At 34.3% G+C, this 21,809-nt stretch overlaps 2 protein-coding genes and 1 long non-coding RNA gene across 4 annotated transcripts in view; 2 read left to right on the top strand and 1 right to left on the bottom strand.

Moving 5' to 3' along the window:
• Positions 1-661: 661 nt before the first annotated feature.
• LOC124424322 (uronyl 2-sulfotransferase-like) lies at positions 662-6,150 on the top strand. The gene is made up of 6 exons (XM_046963218.1): positions 662-1,279; positions 2,057-2,266; positions 3,754-3,914; positions 4,075-4,152; positions 4,718-4,878; positions 4,986-6,150. The coding sequence occupies exons 1-6, from the start codon at positions 1,094-1,096 to the stop codon at positions 5,129-5,131; spliced, it is 942 nt and encodes a 313-aa protein (XP_046819174.1). The 5' UTR covers positions 662-1,093; the 3' UTR covers positions 5,132-6,150.
• Positions 5,563-20,704, bottom strand: LOC124424320 (obg-like ATPase 1). Of its 2 annotated transcripts, none has more exons than XM_046963213.1 (11): positions 20,573-20,704; positions 18,677-18,858; positions 12,259-12,319; positions 10,310-10,437; positions 10,046-10,221; positions 9,623-9,700; positions 9,411-9,508; positions 8,643-8,783; positions 6,902-6,998; positions 6,693-6,815; positions 5,563-6,486 (listed from the first exon to the last, which is right to left on the bottom strand). In XM_046963213.1, the coding sequence occupies exons 2-11, from the start codon at positions 18,855-18,857 to the stop codon at positions 6,376-6,378; spliced, it is 1,194 nt and encodes a 397-aa protein (XP_046819169.1). In that variant the 5' UTR covers position 18,858; positions 20,573-20,704; the 3' UTR covers positions 5,563-6,375. The 2 variants fall into 2 exon arrangements, with proteins under 2 accessions (XP_046819169.1, XP_046819171.1); XM_046963215.1 differs by lacking the exon at positions 20,573-20,704 and adding an exon at positions 20,248-20,513.
• Positions 20,705-20,826: 122 nt separating this feature from the next.
• LOC124424325 overlaps positions 20,827-21,809 on the top strand; it is a 68,172-nt gene continuing 67,189 nt past the window's right edge. The window contains exon 1 of the long non-coding RNA XR_006942289.1: positions 20,827-21,211. This is a non-coding gene — a long non-coding RNA (uncharacterized LOC124424325). The remainder of the gene's footprint in view (positions 21,212-21,809) is intronic.

The following is a 21,809-nucleotide window of genomic DNA, read 5'->3' as shown; positions in this document are numbered from 1 at the left end:
AAAATATTTTATCGATTTAAATCTATAAGAATGTAATAATATTGAGTCCGAAGGAAGTATCAAAACTCAATGAAATAATAAGAATGATGCAATTGATATTATATCATCTTACTTTTAATAATAATTACGAACGCTCGTTAATAATTGTTGCGTAAGAAATTGCATTATTTTCTTCATATTACAGAGTTTATAATTATATTTGTGACATTAATATATATTATTGTATAAGACGAATCTAATGAGATCTATATTCGAAATTGTTACTCCTTTAATTTCATCCCTTGAGAGTATAAGAAAATAAATAAATAAATTAGATGGTACATATGATTATTCTATAGTACATATATATATAGACATGTATCCACATAAATACGTCGTAGAAATCAAATCATTCGTTATAGCTTTCACCGGACACATTTTTATTCGTATCAATTCCTATGACTTTCTCAATCGTATATTAATATTCTTTCTAATGAAATAATCTAATGAAATAATCTAATGAAATTTTTATTGGTTTCATTTTCTATCCATCGATTTACATAAATTCTACATATTAAAATGCACTTTATTCACACAATTGATAATTTTCATTTTTCTCCTATTCAAATATACGTACATACATATGCATACGTACATACATATATATACACACACACATTAAGAGTTAATAACTTGGTGAAAGGAAATTCAATCGAAAAAAATCATTTAGAGAAGACTTCAAAGTTTAGTCAATGTGAAGAGAAGATGATGGAGATTCAAGGATGATTGGTTTGACATTGAAATAAGCTTGGCTAATATTTTATCTTTTAGTTGAATCTGAAATCAGTTTTGCGATTCGAAGAAAAGACTGGTGGGGAACCCTTGAGGACTCTCCTATGCCGAAGACGTGGGGATCAGCCAATGCGAAGTCTCTGACCCACTAACATTCTCTTCAGTTACTCGGTGGACGTATACAGAAACACGGATGATCGAAATAAGAGCTCGAAGAGTCATAGGGCGATCACATTTTTTTCTTTTTTTTTTTTTTTTTTTTTTTTATTTTTTTTTAATGTAAACGTCAGGGTATCGTAAATCGTATGATTCGTTGTTCGTGATGCGTGTCCATCGTGGTTTTCTTCCTGGCCTTTTCGTTGGTGTTACTCTCGTGTTCGTCCTTCTAAATTCAAGGTCAAGTACGGTCACGCTCAATTCTTCCGTCGATGTCACGATCGAACCTCGCGATTTCGACAGAAAGGATGATACACGCTTCGTCGGAAATTATGCATTCAATATCAACAAGGTGATCGGACAAAGAATAGTTTTATTATTAATCCTTTTAATCTCTTAAAAATTTATAAAATATTTTTTATAATTCTAAATTATTTTTAAATATACATAACTATCACTTTATGTAAGCCTATGTCATTTTTAACAAGTCACGACGATTCTCTTACTCGACTCTGTTACAACAGAGAAATATGTCTCTTTAGTGAAAGTGCATCGGATGCAATCGCGTCGAAGCGATCTTCTCACGCGTTATACGTTTCTTTCTCACGTTTCTAAGATGTAAATCTCTCGAACTGCAAGGCTACTTTTTCTTCTTCTTTTTTTTTTTTTCTTTTTTTATACGTCCTTCTCTCATCGTCTTTCTCTTCAAATTAATTTCTGCATTTTTAATAACGTATCTATATACTGGACGTGTTTACTGAATGAATCAGATCGAACTATATACTTTCTCTCTCTCTTTCTCTATTTCTCTCTCTCTCTCTCTCTTTCTTATTGAATAGGTATGTTTACAAGTAAACCAGTTAAAAAGCGGAAACATGCGTCAGCTATCGAAAATTCTCTCGAATATAATTATTGTTTCAAACTAATAATGAATATTAAAATATTCGATACAAAAAAAAAAAAAGAAGAAAAAGAACTAAAGAAAAAGAAACAAGCAACTTATATGAAAAGAGATATTTTAATTCTTTTATTTTTTTGTCCTCATTTTTATGAAGTCACATCACATCTAATCAAATCCAACAGGTGTGCCTAGAGCTCTTTAATAAATCATCGTACGATTGTTAAACAGACATATCGATACGTCACGCCCTCCCTGGCTGAATTGGGCGGTCGTGGAAATTTGCCCGAGATGAATAAGCACGTACTCATGCTGACACGTGTACCCGGTGCCGGTGCAGAACTATTGGTGCTGATCCTGCAACGTTTGCAAGGTTACAATGCGTTTAAACATATTCGTTTGCCGGCTGGCGATTCTGGACTTTTGACGACGTTGCAGCAGGTAAATCTCAATAATAATCTCTGCAGATATTTCTTCCTTTTCTATATCTCTACACTTAATTAACATTTCACTTAATATATTTATTTCTATTTAATTTATTATATCCACATTACACATTTATATATACATATGTATATACTTTCTGTGTAAACAAATTAAAAATATTAAGAATAAAAAAGGGATATTTCTATTAACTCTATTTTCTATTAATACAATGTTGGATATTCTATTTTTGAAGATTAGATTATTCTATTAACATTAATTTTTTTAGTTAATTATATATATATATTAATGAGAATAAAATAACGTGTTAATTAATATAAAGCAAATTAAAAGGAAATGAATTTAAAGTTAAGATTTATCCGCATAAGATGTTCACTCGACTACAACCTGTCTATGACTAATGAGCTAAGGAAAATAAAATCAACTAAACGAATATGTACTTACGAAGTTAAGAAAAAATATAAACATAGAGAGGGAAAAAGAGAGAGGAGAAGAGAGAAAGAAAGAGAGAGAGAGAGAGAGAGAGAGAGAGAGAGAGAGAGAGAGAGAGAGAGAGAGAGAGAGCAGATCATATCTACAACAATGTTGATATAAAAACTTAACAATGTAAATATAAAAACTCAAAATAACACGTTTTCTTAGAATTATATCTAAACATTCTCTTAACATTCTATATTTACATTTTCTTATAATTGTACATTTCTTAGATTTATTGTAACAATTACGCTATCGATTAAAAAAAAAAAAACAAAAAAAAAATAAAAACATAGAAACACTCTATATTCACCGATAAAGGAAATAGCCGACCGAAGGAGAACGGGAAATGTATAGTAAATATGTCGCAATGCGTTTCATCTTTGTGAGAGCCACTCGAGGTTGTTTCTCATAAATGGAAAACGTTTGAATACCTCTCAAAGAATACATTTCGCGTTACGTTATTGCAAATATTTATAAATAACTGTTAACATTGAATAAAAGTCTTTTGTATGCATATATGTAAGTACATATTTATTTTTTCGACGATCTTTCAAAAGAGAAAATGTGAATGTATCGCGGTGTTGTTTGATCGAATTGCACAAAGATCCGGAAAACCGGTCATTGATCCTTTCATCCGTTCAACAAGTAAGACAAGTATCTCTGCTTTCGTAACTAAAAGTATAGTAACACTTTCGTCCATTTAACAAGCACTATTGCACATACGTAAAAAACATACTTATAACCATGCAATCTATATCCTGATATTTCACAACCTATGAGATATGTATTTGTGAACAATTTATAATTGCAAAATTATATCAATAATTCTAATCACTTTTTTCGAATATATTCTTTGGATTTTGGTTAAAAAGTTTATTGTACATATTTTTTTTTTTTTTTTTTTTTTTTTTATAATCTCGTAAGATTGGCTTACGTAAGTCAAAGATAAAATTAGCGTAAATATAGTTAGTCATAAAAGAAATTTTTTTTTCTTTTTGGATCGACAGGAATTACTCGTGGAAGAGATAACAAGTATTATAAGGCAAGAGGCTATACCATTGAGTTTCGATGGCGATATAAGGTTTTTGAATTTTTCTGAATTTGGTCGTCAAGCACCAACTTTCTTAGCCTTAGCAAGGGATCCTTTGGATCCACGTGCTTTGCATAGGTAAGACCAAATTTGTTTTCTCTAATTAATTACACATGTCTTAAATAATGATTCCTTGTTTCCTCAATCGATTTTAAAGAAAATTATTTGTTTATTTTTTCTTTTCTTTTATTTTCTTTCTTTCTCATTTTCATTTTCATTTTCATTTGATTTTAAACAGATATCGGAAAGGCGGGATGGCGGCCGTTCTTTATCGCGGAACGATCTCTCATTTTTGTGGACAGGATCCTCGTTGCTCGTACGTATATCAACGTTGACATAGATAGATATCCAATAACGCGAGTGGAATAACCAGTTTCGTGAGAAGGATTGCGGATGTTTCACCAATCAAAATATATACATACCTCATAACTTTACTTTCGACAGTTGATGCGATTAAACGATCCCATGAATGAGATTACAGATAGAATACCTTAGAGATATTTTTTCGTCTGTTCATCATTATTACTCGGGATCATCTTTCAAGTTGGTTAAAGGTTACGTAAAGTTACTCTACGTTTTCTTGGTAAAGGTTGCGTAAGAAGATGACTATAGTGAGGGATCAAGATCAATGAACTGCTCCTGAATACCATAAATAGAAACTTGCGTTGTTGGTTGTTAGAGAAATCGAGCTTGTTGTCTTTTGTAATGTTGCAACATGATATCTTTTCTGCTTGAAAAGATGTCAAAAATAATGTTGTAAAAAATAATAGTGATCAATTTTCTTTATATAATAACAAAATATTCGGATCGAATATCTAGATGCATACGCACGCGTCTGTTATCTATTTTATATATATATATATATATTTTTTATCTATAAGGAAAAGAAATAACAAATGGGCGTTACAACGAGCCAAGGCAAATGTTGTTCGATGGTATCCAGTGGTCGGTCTTCTTGATTACATGAAAGAAACTTTACACGTTCTTCAAAAGGAATTTCCGTACTTTTTCACCGGTTCCCTTCGCATATATAATAAGTTGCGTAAGTATCTTGTTTATTTTTTCTTACTTCTTTTTTTGTTTCTTTTTTACTTTAAAACATTTAAATTTATGATAATGCAAAGATTATTATATAAATTTGTTTTGTAGGACCGAAAGAAAATTATTTATCGAAACGTTCGATAAATCTTAAAGCACGAGCGAAAAAGGTATTGGAAGAAATAATGGCGGATGAAGTAGAATTTTATAAGTGGTTGAAATTTCGATTACTTAATCAAACATCCAATAATGGATGATAATCAAGTTTAAAGAATAATTTGTGTTGTTTTTGGAATCATGAAAATTAATTTTAATCTTCCAATTAAAAGGTAGTTAAAAATATATAATGATAAAATATTCAATCCTTCGAATGAAATGCCAAAGAAATAAAGTAGTCGAATATGTATGTCATTTGACACAGGATAAATACAAAAAAAAAATTATTATCATATTCGTATGATGCATTATCCTTTGATTTTGAACGCCTCTTTGTACGTGCAACGCCATCTTGTATCATATCAGTTACTGATATATTTAGATGTTAAGTTAATCAATCCTTGGAAAACTGTGAATGCATGCATTTCAATAGCAGCAAACGGTAACGATAAAGAATATAATCGAGATCTACACGGATAATATGCTTTCAAAACATATACATACATTGAAATTGTTTTTCTCGCTTTTTATATCATTTTTCTACGTTGATTTATTGAACATTTGTAGAATAAATACAGAGAATTGTTGAGTCGAGAAATGTTCAGATTTATGCGAGCTTTCTTTTTCATAATTTTTTTTTTTCCAAACACTCTTTTTCTTTCGCATTTACAATCATCTCTTTCGAGAAACAACTTGTACAAAAATTATTTCACCTCTTTGAAATGTTATACCTTTGAGAAAAGATATAACTAACGTCATACAAGCTCTTTCAACATAAGCACATAGCGTGTTCATACAAAAAGACGACGATGCTATTTATTTACAAAGACAGAAACTTTAAAAGTTTAATTCTTCTTACGAATAGAATCGTTGTATGTTGTAGAAGAAAAATCACATACCTGATAAAAAAAAAAGAAAAAAAAAAAAAGAAGAAAAAAAAAGAAAAAGAAAAAAGACGATGATAATATCAACGATGACGATACTCTTTTTCACTTTTAACTTCATTTCATTTTTTATAAGAACGTCAGATGAAACGAATTTCTTTCGTATGGTGAAAATTTGATAGACGACTAATAAAAAAAAAAAAAAAAAAAAAAAAAGAAAAAAAAATAAAAAAGAAATAGTCACGTTTACATGACGGTTTCTTTTTGTCGATAGTATCTTTAAAGATAAATATAAAAAAAAAGGAAAAAAAAAGTAAAATAAAATAAAATAAAATAAAACGAAATCATGGGGCACGGGGAAGCGGATGAGAATGATTGCCATGAGGTTGATGCATGCAACAGGAGAGCAGTATCATGTTGATGTACAAAAGAACGAGCAACAACATGAGGAACGCGTGCCATCACTTCTTCTTTGCGTCCTTCAGTCCAGCACCGGCGTTGTATTTGAAAAAGATTATGTCGCCATCCTCGACGACGTAATTACGGCCCTGCTGCCTGTACTTTCCAGCAGCCTATTGAGCAAGAGAAAAAAACGTAGTGTGTGTTTGTGTGTATATATATATATATATATATATATATATATATATATATATATATGTATGGTTAGATCAAGATGGTACTTAGAAATTATTTTATAAGCTTTAGATAAATAAAATTTGTAAGACGATTAATAACAACGTATGTCGATAAACTTGGAAATTTATAGTTAGATTAATACCTTTACTGCAGCCTCTGAGCCTTCATTTTTAAAATCTTCGAACTTCATAACTTCTGCCATTATAAAACCTTTCTCGAAGTCAGTGTGAATTTTTCCACCGGCTTGGGGTGCCTTTGTACCTTTCTATATAATAAAAGAATAAAAGTTGACAAAGAAAGGCGAGTGAATCATCTTACATACGTGTACACATAGTATAGTCATGAAGCTACCTGAATAGTCCATGCTTTAACTTCGTCATGACCGGCAGTAAAAAAGTACTGTAATTGCAATGCTTTGTAACCCTGAACGATGATCTTGTCTAGGGCACTATGAAAGACAAAAAATAAAAAAAAATAAAAAAAGAGAAAAAAAAAGAGAAAAAAAAGAAAAATGATAATTTTAGATAAATTTCAATGACGTTTATTATTATATTTCGATGAGAGGATCGGGGAATAAAAGAATACGATCGAGAATCACTTGTATTAGATCGATTAAAGTTCGAATCGATAGAGCGGTAAATACAAAGGACGACTCTTTCAGTTTTGCGGATTGCAAAACGATGAATTCCCGTTCAAAAGGAGGGACGTTCAAAACGTTGGACCATGGAATATGATTGTCTCGGGCCAAATATCGTCTAATGACAGGGTACGTCGGGATGAGCTCTCCCACTTGGTGGGCCCCGACACAACTTCTCGAGACTTCAAGGAATACGCATAAAGCCGAACGACTTAATGCGGTAATTTTATCATTCTGACTCTCTGAGAGACCTACTTTGCCGCCGCCGACGATGACGACGACAACAACAACGACAACGACGACGACGACGACGAAGACGATGTGGACGACGGTTGTTCTATCTTTGACTTCGAAATAAAATCACGTCCACTCTATTTTCTTTTGATTACGGGGCAAACGTGATTCCTCATAGTCGTCCATTTGATTCTTCTGTAAATTCATCGAAGAAAAATATTTCCGATAATATCTTATAATTTTACAAAAGAATATCTTATAACGAATAAAATGATAATTTTATTATAATTGAGAGAACTTATATCTTAAACATATGAGTCATTACGAAGAAATTGTTCTCCTATTTCTTTCTCTCTCTCTCTCTCTCTCTCTCTCTCTCTCTCTCTCTCTCTCTCTATCTATATATCTCTCAATGCATTCACTTTTATTCGAACGTCACTCAACATTGTGAATCAAAAAGAAAGAAAGAAAAAAAAAAGAAAAAAAAAAAAAAAGGAAAAGGAAAAATATAATGAAAACGTACGATCACGTACGTAAGCAAGCAAAGCTACACCTACTTCGTTTGTAAAGGATAGTAATGCAATGTCGTAGCCTCGTGTAAACTCGTTTGAACATGACACACGTGCATTGAACACCCTCCGGGTACGATTGACCCACTAGCCAACTCAGCCGTTCTACCTCTCGGCCCTCTTTCACCACAGATTATACCCTCTCCTGGTACGCGCGAGGGCGGCCAGTTTTTATGCAATTTTGTAAGAATTTGAATAGCCGTTCGTAAAAATATAATGCGGTCTCTCTCTCTCTCTCTCTCTCTCTCTCTTTCTCTCTTTCTATCTTATTCTTTCTCTCCATTCTCCTCATCGAAACGACCGTAGTTTTTATTAGTTTCCCTCCGCGTTAGAAAGAAAAAAAAGAGAGAGAGAACTAGTCTAGACGTTCCAAGAGTCGTCCTCAGCCATTATTAGTACGGTTAGAAGATAACTCGTTGCATACTTAAATGTGGGAACGCCTGTTATTCCATGGACCTCACTCTCATTCTCTCTTTTTTTCTTTCTCTTTCTTTCTCTTTGTGGATTTTAAGAAAATCCGACTAAACGTTTCGAAAAATTAGTCCAATATAAATTTTCGGCTTCGAAATAAAAACCATCTTTCGCTTGTAAACACAAGTCAACCTGAACATAGTTACAAACAAATTTGTAAACAATTAATGACGATGCCTACCAAGTGACCTTCTGTTCCTCGAAATATTTTGCTCGTTCTGCGTCGTCCATGTCGAGTATCTTATTTTCGAAAGCACCACTGAAAGGTATTAAAACGGCTCCAGGATCGTTCTTATCCACCCATTCTTTAATCTTGACTAACCTGAAAAATCGATAATATTCGATGAGGATTTATAAGTCTTATCTTATTTAGATATATTCGTTCTTTTTTAATATATATATATATATATATATATATATATATATATATATATTTTTCAAATATAATCGTGAAAGTGCATCATGAAATATAAAAGATTATAAGGGCTCTGAATCATGCATTAACTTAACGACGAGTATGCGCGATAGATAGGCTTACTATTCAACTGCACTTTCCCACGATATCATTTTCACAATGCACGTCTGTAAATCGTTGCTGAATAATAGATCGACGAAACTATTCGTGTTAGTGAGCCCTCGAGCGTGCGTACGAATACGCGTTTACATGTCGACACGCACGTATAAATAATTCCGTTCTCCACAGTGTTTTGCAACGCGCTTCACCGACCACGTCGATAGAAACGTCCGGAAAATGAAACGACGAGTATTCTGGAATATCTAGTCGATTTATCGTAGAAAATAATATTATCGATTTGTACAATCTTCGTTTATCTTTATAATCAGAATCTTAATAGGAATAAAAAAGATAAAAATACTTTTATTTTATCTTTCCCTTTTGTTTTTTCTTTTTCTCTACATTTTCGTCTTATGACGTTAGAACGAAACGTACCATTTGTTCTTTTTACGAATGTAATCCTTCTCCGAAAGATTGACCAGATAAATAACGGGTTTCGACGTGAGGAAGAGATATTTGTTGAGTACGTCGATCTGCAATCAAACGTTAGGGACGATCATCAACGTGCGTTGTTATCGTTCTATAACGATCGAACGAGCAAATTGCATGTTTCTTACGACATTGCGAAGGAAAACTCGTAAACTTACATCATTTGCGCTCCAATCGGCGTACCTGATATGCTTCTTGTCGTCTACCAAAACACCCTTAACTTTTAAAAGTGTATCCTGTCGACAAAAAAGGAAGAAAAAAGAAAATAAAATGAGAGAGAGAGAAAGAGAGAGAGGAAAAAAAGAAAAGAAAACTACGAAAATACTATTAACGATTCGCCGCGAGTCGTAACACGCAACGTCGAATTATCTACGGAGTACTAGTTAAAATCGACTTGAAATCAATCTAGACGATGGCTCGATCACGCGAGTTTGGGAGTTTCGCTAAATTGAGAAGTCGAAAATTGCTTGGAAATCAATCAACGAGAATCGAGTAAATTTGCTCGGAGAAAAGTTCGCCTATTCGAATTCTCTTAATTTACATCGATCAAATACGATACAAATGTTAACATTAAAACTCACGTATTCGGGCTTCAATTTCTTGTCGTTACCACGGACAACCAATTTTTCCAATTTTTCAAGATGCCCATTTAAAAACTCGACATCCTTTAGTCGCAATTCCTCGCTGATAATTTCCAAATCTCGTACAGGATTAACGTCACCTTCTACGTGAGTAACATCGTCATCTTCGAAAGCTCCTGGGAATGGTATGATTCGTTTCGATATCTAATTATTTAAAATCATTTCTATTATATACGAATATAATAATTTAAATATCTTGCTCACGGCAAAGGTGAAAAATTCCGTCGCAGGCACTGATGTGAGAAAGAAAAGCATTTCCTAAACCCTGTCCCTCGGCAGCACCCTTAACAAGACCAGCGATATCGACTACGTTCAAAAATGCTGGGATTTTGCTAAGGGAAAACAAGAAAGTACAAATGAATGTAACTAATATATATATATATTTTTTTTTATGTATTATTATTCTCTTAAAGGAGTCGTACGAATGTCTCTCTCGAATGAAATTTTTTTCAAACGCGTTCACGTTTCCCGTCCTCCTCCGTATTATTCGAAAGAAGAGAAAGAAAAGAGACAGAAAGAGACAGTGAGAATTCCGATTAAAGGTCGAGGGTGTACGCTGTCATGCACGTGCGTTGCATGGAAACGAGGGTGGGTAGTGACAACGAGGCACATTTAAATGCTAATGCCAGCGGCCTCATTAAATAATTAGCCTTTGAAGAGTGGCGTCGGGAAAAGCAAACGAGAAGGGTGGTGAGGCCGCGTTAGGCGGCTTTCATCACGGATCGCCGAATTCTCGGACACGTGCCATCAATGAGAGTATACGATACATCGTGAATGAAAGTATGATGATCGTATTCGAAAAGTTCGAGAGGGGAGGTGATGTGTATGTGTGGAATGGGTGGTGGGGGAGGGAGTTGAAATAGCTTTCTCCTTTGATCAACGAACTTATTTCAATGTTTTTCATTCGCACGTTTACCATTGGATGAGTTTCTAATTCTTCTTTTTTCTATTTCTTTTTCTCTTTTTTTTTTTTTTTTTAAGAATTATTTCTGATTACCTCTCTCTTTCAATTATTTTCTTTTTGTCGTTATCTGTTTTGAATGATACATGAAGAAAACAAAACAAGACAAAAAAAACAAAAAAAAAAAAAAAAAAAAGAAAAAATGAAAGAAAAAAGGAAAAAGAGAGAAACTTCGTATACAACAAGAGTAATTTTTTAATCGAAAATTTGACTATCCAATCTTCTGCATGATCCTGACTGCTTTGCATTTTCAATTTCACCGAGTCGTTGTGCAAGCACGATGACGCGCGACAAGGTAAACACCGTTTTCATCGACGGTTAGCCGCGTTGATGGACACCGCAGCACGTACAGCGGTTTCCGCACGATTCAAAGAGAAAGAGAGAGAGAGAGAGAGAGAGAGAGAGAGACAAAGAGAAAGAGAGAGAGGATAGTACTATGATACTGGCCGAGCTGGGAATTTTCGACATATACCTACGTACGTACGAGCACCTCGTTGAACCATCGTTGGTGACTATCAACGCGACTATCCGTGTAAATGCGTCCCTTTCGATCGATTTTCCTATCTCTATCTCTATCTCTATCTCTATCTCTATCTCTATCTCTATCTCCCTCTCTTCCCCCCCTCACTCGTTTCAATCCATTTGTTTCGATCGGAATTTCAAGTTGAGAATGATTGCAACGTGATTTTGTTTAAAAAGGGTGAAAATGAATCGGATAATACTTAAGCTAACGATATTTCAATTATAAAAATTTTAAACGAGAAGAACGAAATAAATAAAAAGAATTCGTAGGATGTAAATGATTTACAAACTCGGGAAAAACTCTTTTCCATGGTTCCTAACGTCTCCTAGAGAAATTTAGGTCGATCTGCATTGCAGATCACGTGCTACGAAACGTGCACCCTACCTCTTTCCTCTTTTCGTTTCTTCTCCTTCTACCCTGTCTCCTCCTCGCGTCTCGTCGCGAGAATAAAGGCGAATAAGTAGGTATGGAAATGTCGTTGGATTATTCCGAATCGTTTCCTTTTGCAAGGGTATACATAAATACGTAAAGAAAAGAAAAGAAAAGAAAAGATAAGAAAAGAAAAGAAAAGAAATGGTACTCGTTCTACTCTCTTTTCGACACGACGATAACGTATTCGAGAGACATTCGATTCGCTTAGGATCGAATAATGTTTGCACGATTGCTTACCTGGCCGGTTTGAAGTATTCGCATAAATAGTCGTACCTTGCGTCGGGTACTGGTACACGACGTGCCTTAACAAACAATTGCGAAGGTCATACTTTTTTTTTCCTTTCTCTTTTTTTTCTTGTTTTTTTTTTGTCAAATCAAATTTATATCAATATGAAATTAGATTAATGATGACGTATATACTAAAATATATACTGATTAATAATTATCACAATTAATTGTTTATTAATTGATTGTTTTTATAATTAATCATTATAATAATCAGTATATATTTCGGTATAAGAAATTTTTTACAATGTACGTATATTAGAATATACATTAATATTTATATACCATTTCTTAAATGTATCATCAATATATAGGAACAATGATTAATGGAAAAGTGTCAAGAAGAGTCGTTAGGATCGTTCAAATTCTGAGTCGGCGATGTTCGTCGGAATCTGATAGAACTCGTTCGTGATGCAGTAGTCGTATTAACTTGAAGATAATGATTCGGAATTATCAAGTACGGATTGAGTTTTTCTTTCATTCTAGTTGTCGCCAATTCGATGATACGTTTATGAGCTTTCATACGTTCGCTAACTTTTTCATAAATGTTCATTTCTTTAAGGGTACAAGATACGTTCCGAATTTTTAAAATAACACCCATTTGAATCGCTGCGCTGGCAGCAGCAGACAAGCCTGGAATCTTTGGACGAAAGACCGCAACTTCGTTTACGGCTTCTATTACACGTTTTGCTACTGTTTCTTCTAAATATCCGATAATCGGTAAATCGGTTACATTAATATCTGGTATGTTGAAAGGAAAATGAATTTTAACATCGCAATACTTCATCCAACGAGAGAGGAACTGATCTTGACAATGTTGGCTGCAGAATAGATAGAGCTTGTCGTCATAGAGAACAGCTAAATCGATTTTGCCAGAGATTAGATTTCGATTGGGGAGACTGTCGACGTAAGTAACCAAACAGCATCCATTAACTTGCAAACGTCTTGCCCAGCAAGCGTGTTCCAGATCGATCGTCTCATCTACGATTCGTGGTCGAATTTTCGGTAAAATTGCAGTGTTCCAAGGTGGGATATATTTAAATGGATATTTTATAAAATCGTTCATGTGTTTGGTACATATCCAATAAAAATGTTCACGAAATTGTACTAATCCTATACGATCAATCAGTCCACCCGAAGACATTATGCTGTTATCGAGTAATAAACAAACGGGACAATACGATTCATAAATACTTTGATATGATTTGAATTCGTAAGGTGATACACACATATTCTCTAAGCTATGAACTTTATCGTAATCAGATTCACGATAATATCGTCTAATATTCATAAACTTTTCTCGTACCACACGATCGGCATGAATCCATACACCCCATTTGTTATTACTACCATCGATTTCAAATATATTTTGTGAAAATTTCTTCAGCCAATTACGAAAATTTTCTTGATCTACTTGCCATTGATCGTAAAGTTGTGTTAAACGATCGATATCCAAATCCAATTGGCTTTTAGTTTCCTTATTTACGTTATACAAACACTCCGAACAGAAATTTAAATCGGCTTTAAGATCGATAACGATCATTGGACGTATATTGAGAAAAGCTAATTCTTCGGATTCTCCACGATTACATGGGAAACCATCGAGAACGTAACCCTGAGAAATTGCCCGTGGATGAATCGAATACATTTCAATGGCTCGGCTCATAATTTTATTATCAACAGCAATGCCATCTCGAATGTGAGATTTAATTTTTTCAGCTAATTCAGTCCACGAGTAATTATCTATAACGTGTTGCAATGCTTTTTCAATTGAAATCAATCTCAAACCATATGTTTCGGCAAAACGTTCAGCAAGCGTCGTCTTTCCACATTTAGGTGGACCAATGATCGAAAGATTTAATGGTATTAGAGGTATCGTCGAATCTTGTTCGATATATTTCAATGGATTTTTCATGAAATCTAATACTGCATTTTGACCGCATAAGAAATAAATATATTGTCGATGTATCACTGGCTTCACTTCGTCTTTCGCTTCCATCGGTAAAAACATTTGTATTGGTATTTTATTTTGATACAATTGAACCGGACACCATCGGCCAAATGAACTTAGAAAATAATATCCAGATTCTAAAAGACGTTCAGCCGTTTCAACATCGATTAAATATGTTCTCTCGAACATCGAGATATCCCGAAATACGTAACTTTCGAGATATCTTTGAACTTCTATTATCATCCTACGTACATTTTGTTCACCGTTTATCTCTATCCAAGGTATAGTTACAGCTTTCATAAAAATACGCGTGGTTATTATTTTTTTATTATCGTCTTCGTAAATTTCTTCTAATCGTCTCGAAATTCTATCTCTAGCTGTTACGATATCTTCCCAATCGACAAATCGCATTGGTTCGGGATTCTCTTCTCGCCAATTATCTTCTAATTCGATTCTTTCGCTTGGACTTAATTCGTAATAATCATCATCCATATAAAAATTCTCTGATTCACCCTCGAACATTTCCATATTATATCTCATAAAATCTTCGCGCCTTTCTTTAACAATATTTTTTATCCATTCATCTCGTCTTTTAACGTAATCATTCATTTCTTTTTTATATCTTTTCTCCTCGGCAAGTTTATCTTCCTCTTGTTTTTTCTCCCAAAGATTAAGATATTTTGGAAACAATCTTTCCATCGATGTTTCTAAACTGCATTTAAGTTCGATCACCACTTCGGGTACCATAGATCTATTTAATATCATGTCTACGTCGTGAAAACAACTTGGAAAACCATCGAGTACAATACCTAATTTATCATAAGGCGTTTGAAAGTAATTTAAAAAACATTCTCGAAGGATATATCTCGGCAATGTTCCACCATTTTTAATATAATTTTTAATAAACATAAATATTAAAGTTTCGTCGTAGCTGTATTTAATGTCATTTAAATCATCAGGTAAAATCATATCTTCGGGTTCTTCTTTTTCAGGAGCAATCATAGTATCCTTCAATGTGAATGCTTTCATTCCTCTATCAATCATATACTTTTCAAGACATTCGATATAATCGACATGAAATAATCCATATTCTCTTGACAAAGCATTCGATAAAGTAGTTTTTCCACTTCCAGGTAGACCAACGACGCTAATTCGTAACGGTGGTATTAAGATCGGTGGTTTGATGAATGGAATAGAAAAATTATATGGATTTTCAACGAATTCTTCTAATGCACGTTCACTGGATAATAAATAAATTTTATCTATGAAGACTGCACTATAATCTTCTCTTCCTTTCCATAGAATATTATATTTTGATAATACAACTGGACAGTAATCGCTGGTGTCACCTAATCGACGATTATCTTTAACGATTGTTTGACTTATAATCGGTTTTCTTATTTCTTCTTCTTCGTCCATTAATTCTTCTTCATCTACAGGATATATCTCTCCTGTTCTCTTCTCTTCTTCGTCTATTAGCCTTTCTTTTTCTTTATCATCCTCGCTCATGACAATTGCTTTCCAATCGTAACGATCCTTAAGTCGTTTTACAATGTAATCAGTAACATCCTCGATTAATCCAAGATCACAAGGAATAATGTTTTGTTCGAATTCGTCTATTCTATCACGAAAATTTCTCCAAATTATTTGATAATCATTAAGATGTTGAATATATTCTTCTAATTCTATGTCTGTCTCATCTTCGTACATATCATTTTCTTCATATTCGAATTCAGTTTCTAATGATTTATCGTTGTAATCTGTATGGAAGTATCGCCAATTTCGAAGAAGACAATGATACGGTGGGTCTTCGAAAATTATTATAACGTCTTCGATAATAATTCTACCATCGTTCATTATTTTTGTCCAAACGTCGAAATCCATGTACATATTGTCGATAATAAAACCACCGTCCCTATTAATATCATCTTCTAATATTTCGTCTGGAATATTTTTTATATTGTTAATAATTAGATCAGCCTTTTCATTGGGATCCAATTCGATTGGCTCGTCGTACAAATATTTAACACGTTTCTGTAATAATCTCGACACTTCAGGATCGTGTTCGGTCAATTCTCTAATGGGAAGTTCCTCTTTTCTTAAATGATCTGGCGCATAAGCGTACAAAATCTTTTTATTATTTTTTATTTCCTCCATAAGACGTAGATCCGTCTCAATATGTGCGATATTATTATTTTTTAATTTTTTACGCAACGATTTCAATTCCTCATTTATGTCATCGTAGCCCTCGCTCGGTGTTATCGTATTTTTCGATTGAACGATATCTGTCAAACGTTGAATACTCGAAGCAATATCTTCGTACCATGCTTTAATATCAGCATCTCTTTTTATTTTTCTCATCTTTCTCTCTTTATTCAATTTGATTTTCAATTCGTTTATAACGTCATCGATCATATTACGCATAGCATCGATAACTTTATTGTTAATGCGATCACGTTTAAAAATATTTTCTAAATAATCGACATTAATAACGGTGCCATTCAAAATTTTTGCCAATTCTCGACTCAATTTTGATTTACCGGAATATTTCGGACCGATAATCGCTATCTTACAGGTTGGTCGTGGATTAGGTGGTAATAAAAATGTTCTAGGATTGTCTAAAAACAATTGAAGTGCTTCGTTGGAAGATAGAAAAAAAATATTCTTCATGAATCTTAAAGAATATTTTGGAATACCGGTGACAGTCCTTCCTCTGGCCAATTCGACCGGACAATAAAATCTCCAACGCGACAGTCTCCAAGGAAACCTCTGAGTTACGGACTCCATGTTCGCCATTTCTCGAAAAGCATCCTCGTTGCTCATACCCTCGAACTCCTCCTCCAAGGCAATTTGCCTTCTGTCCTCCTCCTCTTCCTTTTCTTCCCCTTCTACTTTTATCATCCCAAACTCGTCGATTTGTTCCATCAACCGTTTTGGAAGTAGCAATCGTGGCAATGGTAATGTACGCAAACGTACGCTCACAATTTCGAACATTTGTAAAACAGATGTACGACCATCCACACGTATAACATTCTGAGGATTTTTAAGAAGGACCCATTTATCTATATAAGGTAATGCCAAACGTTTATATAGTTCGCATCGTTTCTTCACATCCTTTTGAATCACTTCGTTATGCTGCAAAAGGTATTCTCTATCTTTTTTAAATATATTTGAAGGGATTGCAGAAGGTATATTTGTGCTATCGTCGAAATTATCTTCTGTAAACGAGTACATATCTTTGGTAATATCCATCGATGAAAAAGAATCTACGGGTTTAATGGTATCCGAGTCTGTTTTTAAAAGTTTATATTTATTCAAAAGATCCTCGTCGGGACATATAATGTAGATTATGATAGATGGTTTTATAGGCCAGATAGAAAAGATTTCTTCGATCTGACGAGGTATATCTTCCTCTGGATAAAGTTGTATTTTACACGAAGATTTTTCTATGTCTTGGTTATCTAAACTCGAGCTTGGAGTTAATATCATTTCGCAGGTCGATAAAATATCATCTTCTGAATTGTTATCCTTCGACATCGATTGAACCCGATATTCAGCGATTTTAGGATAAAACAAATAATCGAGATTTGGATCATTCGGAATAAAAGGCAATCCTTCGATCACGTAACCTCTGTGCCTAACGTCTCTCATATTTATTCTATTTTTAATTAAATTCAAAATTATTTCGGAGGATAAATTTCGACCAGAACTTAATACCTTTTCGATGTACTTGCCTTTTTCCGTTTTGTTTAATATTTCTTGTACAATGAGAGATTCCGGTGAAATGAGAATGCACTTCCAACCGTCGGCTATCATAACGGCGAGTTCTCGACTATTTACACCTGGCTTTCCAAAAATAACGAAAGATATTGGCTCCGTTTCAAGATATTTCATTCTTGCCTCTTCCTCGAAATAAAGATCGCGAAGGACAAAGGGCTCCTTTGATCGTTCGAAATTCGATAGAAATTCATTTCTCGTGCATTTACAGGTATTCTGAAATCTCGTGAAAGGATTTGTGTCTTCGGTGAAGGCATAGTAAATGTTGGGTTTAGGACAAAGAGCCGAGTGAACTGATGGCCAAGAGGAAATATATTCTTGACGAGGGTAATGCTTGACGAATCGAAAGAAACTTTTTTTTAATATACACGACGATGTGACGTAAAACTTTTTCTCCTTTTTTTTCTTTTTATTACTATCCTTTTTTAAACGTTCGATCGCTCGATCGCACATTATTCATAAACAGGTTATTCCAATGTAGGAGTTGACGTAAGAATTGAAGTAAGTAACGAACAAACGAAAACTTACTTTTCCAAAAAAGTTTTAACAAGAAAAAGGATATGTCTTGTGTGTGTTTGTGCGCGTGTGCGTCAGTGTGTATGTGTGTATGTGTGTGTATAAAATATAAATTCAGATACTTATTTTCATTCGGATCGATGGTGCAGAAAGGAAAGTTTTCCGCCGCTGCCTGACTTTTGGTAAGGACATTGAAGAAGGTCGACTTGCCGACGTTTGGTATTCCAACGATACCAATTTTTAAATTAACCCCTACTCGCCCTATGAGTGGCTTTCTTTCGGGTTCTTCGGCTTTTTTCGGTGCCATTCTGTAACGAAAAAAAAATCGAAAACATAATAATAGTAATAATAAAAAAAAAAAAAAAATAATAATACTAATAATAATAATAATAATAATAATAATAATAATAATAATAATAATAATAATAATAATAATAATAACAACGATAACAAAAAGTAAAGAAAAACGAGAAAACAAATAAGAAATAAGAAAAATTCGAGAGCGGAAGTAATTAAAAATTGGCGTCGCCATCGTTCGAGGATGATGTTCATCGTTTTTCTCGATCGTTTTACAAGGAGTCCGCTTGGAAGCGCCCGGAGGCGCGAAATCGAAATACTCGAAGAAGAGTATCGAGGAGGAGAGGCTCTCGAAGAACGCTCGCGGTGACTAATTATATTAATACGAGAACGACGGCACGTAGAACGATCGCTGTGTTTACCGGCGGCCTACCCTCGAACGATCCGGCAATCCTTGCTCCTCGTGGATATTTTACCGATATCGAGAGTGAGCGAGCGAGCGAGCGAGTGAGGGGCGAGTAAAGGAGACGAGGACGATGCGAGGGAGGAGGAAGATGGCGGGCGATGCGGAGGAGCCGCAGGATTAGTGGGCAGGAGAGCCGCGAATCACCGGCATCACAAGGAGAATCCGCGAGTAAGCCTGAGGCCGCCAATCCGCCACCGTCTACTCCCGGTTCCTGTTCCCCTTGCCCCTGCCCCTTTTTTTTGCTATCGCTATCTTTCTCTCTCTCTTTCTCTTTTTTTCTTCTTTCTTTTTTTCTTTCTTTCTTTTTTTCCTTCCCTCTCGCTCCCCTTTCTCGCCACCAAGAATCGTGCAACCACCGTCATCCGTTAAAAAGACGAAGAACGACGAAGAACGCTCAAACCACGTCGATGTTTTTCATCCTTTTTCACTGCTATCCCGAGGAAATTTGCAAATTACGATAATGGAGAAGCCGCGAAAGAGGTTCAGTCGCGGGGCGCGATGCTACTCTCGACGAAGAGCCGCCGCGGCGCCGTGACCGTACCTCCTCCTTTACGACGTCGTCTCGCCCCCGGGGGGGGATCGTTCTACGTACGATAATGACCGACCACGGCGTTTCTCTTCGACCTCTTTTCTTGTAACTTCTACGGTATCAACTTTCCAATTTCAAACGACTCGATGATTTTCCTTTGCTCGATCCAGCTACCAATATTTCATCGATTTTTATTTTTATTTTTATTTTTCTGTTTTTTTTTCTTCCTTTCTTTTTGTTCTTTTTTCTTTTTTTTTTTTTATACGTAACTAGCATACAACTCAATGAAATATTTTTGTCAATTATAATTCTATCGCCTTCTTAGTCTTATAGTTACTCTACGAAGCAGACGACGCACGTAGTAGCTGTTATAAACGCACAGTGCTGCCGTCTACCGATACCTACGTGAATCAATAGAGTGCAGGGTGCATCCGAAAACTTAACCTTACTTCTCCGACAGAAAGATTGATTATTCTGACACTAGCACGATAGATGGACCGTCTTGTCTCATTCAGATTCGATTGAAAAGTAATTAAGAAAGTTTTTTAAGAAACTTATTAATTGTCTAACATTTTATAAATAACACTATTAACTATCACTGGGTGAGAACACGATCGAACACGTTTTTTTTTCATAACTCTTAGTACGAAATGTGAGTCATCTTTAAAACCGACAACGCCTTGTTCTAACGTTAAATAAACGTATATATGTTTTCGTTAACTCGATATACCTTGTTTATTTATCTCAGGAAGCCACGTACGAAGATTATCTTCCAGAAACGTGTCGCACTTTCGTGACGGCAAGTACACGGCACACGTAGATGACGTCAGACACCTTCGACCGGCGAGCCTTTTCGCTACAAAAACAGTTTTCTATCTTATCGACACGTCGTCGTTGCGTCCTCTCAACGAAGAACTAAAACGTCTTTTCTTTTTCTCGAATCGAACTTGGCGCGAATTTTTACAACAAAAATCTTTTATATATATATATCTCTTATTCGTCTTATTTATTTTAATCGATTTAATTATATCAATTCGCAATATCATTACGGTTGTCTATAACTTCTTGTAATAATAATAATTGTTGATTGGTCCGTTGTAATAGAGAATATTTTTGAACAACGTAGTAAAAGTATAAACAAAAGAAGTACGCTTAATTACGCCAAACTTCGCGATCGTTCTTTGTTTTAACGTTCGATCGGAAAATTCGTTGTAATCGTCGTTGTCGTGACCATTTTTTTTCTTGTGTTTCTTGTGATAAAAATTCGTTTCTTCGTTTGTTTAAACAGTGTACATTTTTGCGTAGGAAGATTCAAATCGTTCCAGTAATCTTATGGAGCTCAAATATATGCCGTAGTTCCTGTTAGCAGGTATTGAAATTTTTTTATAACCTCTAATTATTTATTGTTACTTACTCTTTCGGGTTTGAAACCATTACATATAAATATATATTGTATATGATATATATATATATATATATATATATATATATATATATATATATATATATATATATACATACATGTGAATTATATAATATTTCACGTATATCGTAAGTAGTAATTACGAAGATCGCTCGAAAGCAGGGATTCTCAAATTTTTTCGTTCACGGAACCCTCAGAAAAATTTTTCGTAAATCGCGGAACCCTTTTATTATAATATTACGTACAATATTGCCGAATCATGCGTACCGTATTTCTAATATGAATAATCGATGAAATTTGATCGTTCTAATAATACGAGATCGCTTATAAAGTTCGTGTAAAATTTTTTCGATCGGGACGTACCACCATCTCCCACGGAAATATATTTTATATTTTTTAAATTGGATTTAACGTTTAAGAGGAAAAAGAAGAAGAAGAAGAAGAAAAAAGAAAAACGAAAAAAAAAGGGAAAAAAAAAGAAAATAAATGTTGTAAAAAGAAAATGGTGATTTTACAAACGTCGTTAGTATAATATAAACCTGTC

The sequence above is a fragment of the Vespa crabro genome, chromosome 5, assembly GCF_910589235.1.
Source record: "Vespa crabro chromosome 5, iyVesCrab1.2, whole genome shotgun sequence".
Taxonomy (NCBI): Eukaryota; Metazoa; Arthropoda; class Insecta; order Hymenoptera; family Vespidae; genus Vespa; species Vespa crabro.
Note: the sequence above shows the minus strand (reverse complement) of the source record. Positions and strands in the feature narration are given on the sequence as shown.

Bases quoted from the DNA above. Each gene is read 5' to 3' on its own strand.
- LOC124424320 (XM_046963213.1), bottom strand. From the start codon at position 18,857: ATGGCACCGAAAAAAGCCGAAGAACCCGAAAGAAAGCCACTCATAGGG. The intron at 6,999-8,642 runs GTAGGCATCGTC...TGTCTTTCATAG, and splicing joins GAGGAACAGAAGGTCACTTG to TGCCCTAGACAAGATCATCG. The intron at 6,816-6,901 runs GTAGCTTCATGA...TTTATTATATAG, and splicing joins TTAAAGCATGGACTATTCAG to AAAGGTACAAAGGCACCCCA.
- LOC124424322 (XM_046963218.1), top strand. From the start codon at position 1,094: ATGCGTGTCCATCGTGGTTTTCTTCCTGGCCTTTTCGTTGGTGTTACT. The intron at 3,915-4,074 runs GTAAGACCAAAT...GATTTTAAACAG, and splicing joins GATCCACGTGCTTTGCATAG to ATATCGGAAAGGCGGGATGG. The intron at 4,153-4,717 runs GTACGTATATCA...TTTATCTATAAG, and splicing joins GGACAGGATCCTCGTTGCTC to GAAAAGAAATAACAAATGGG.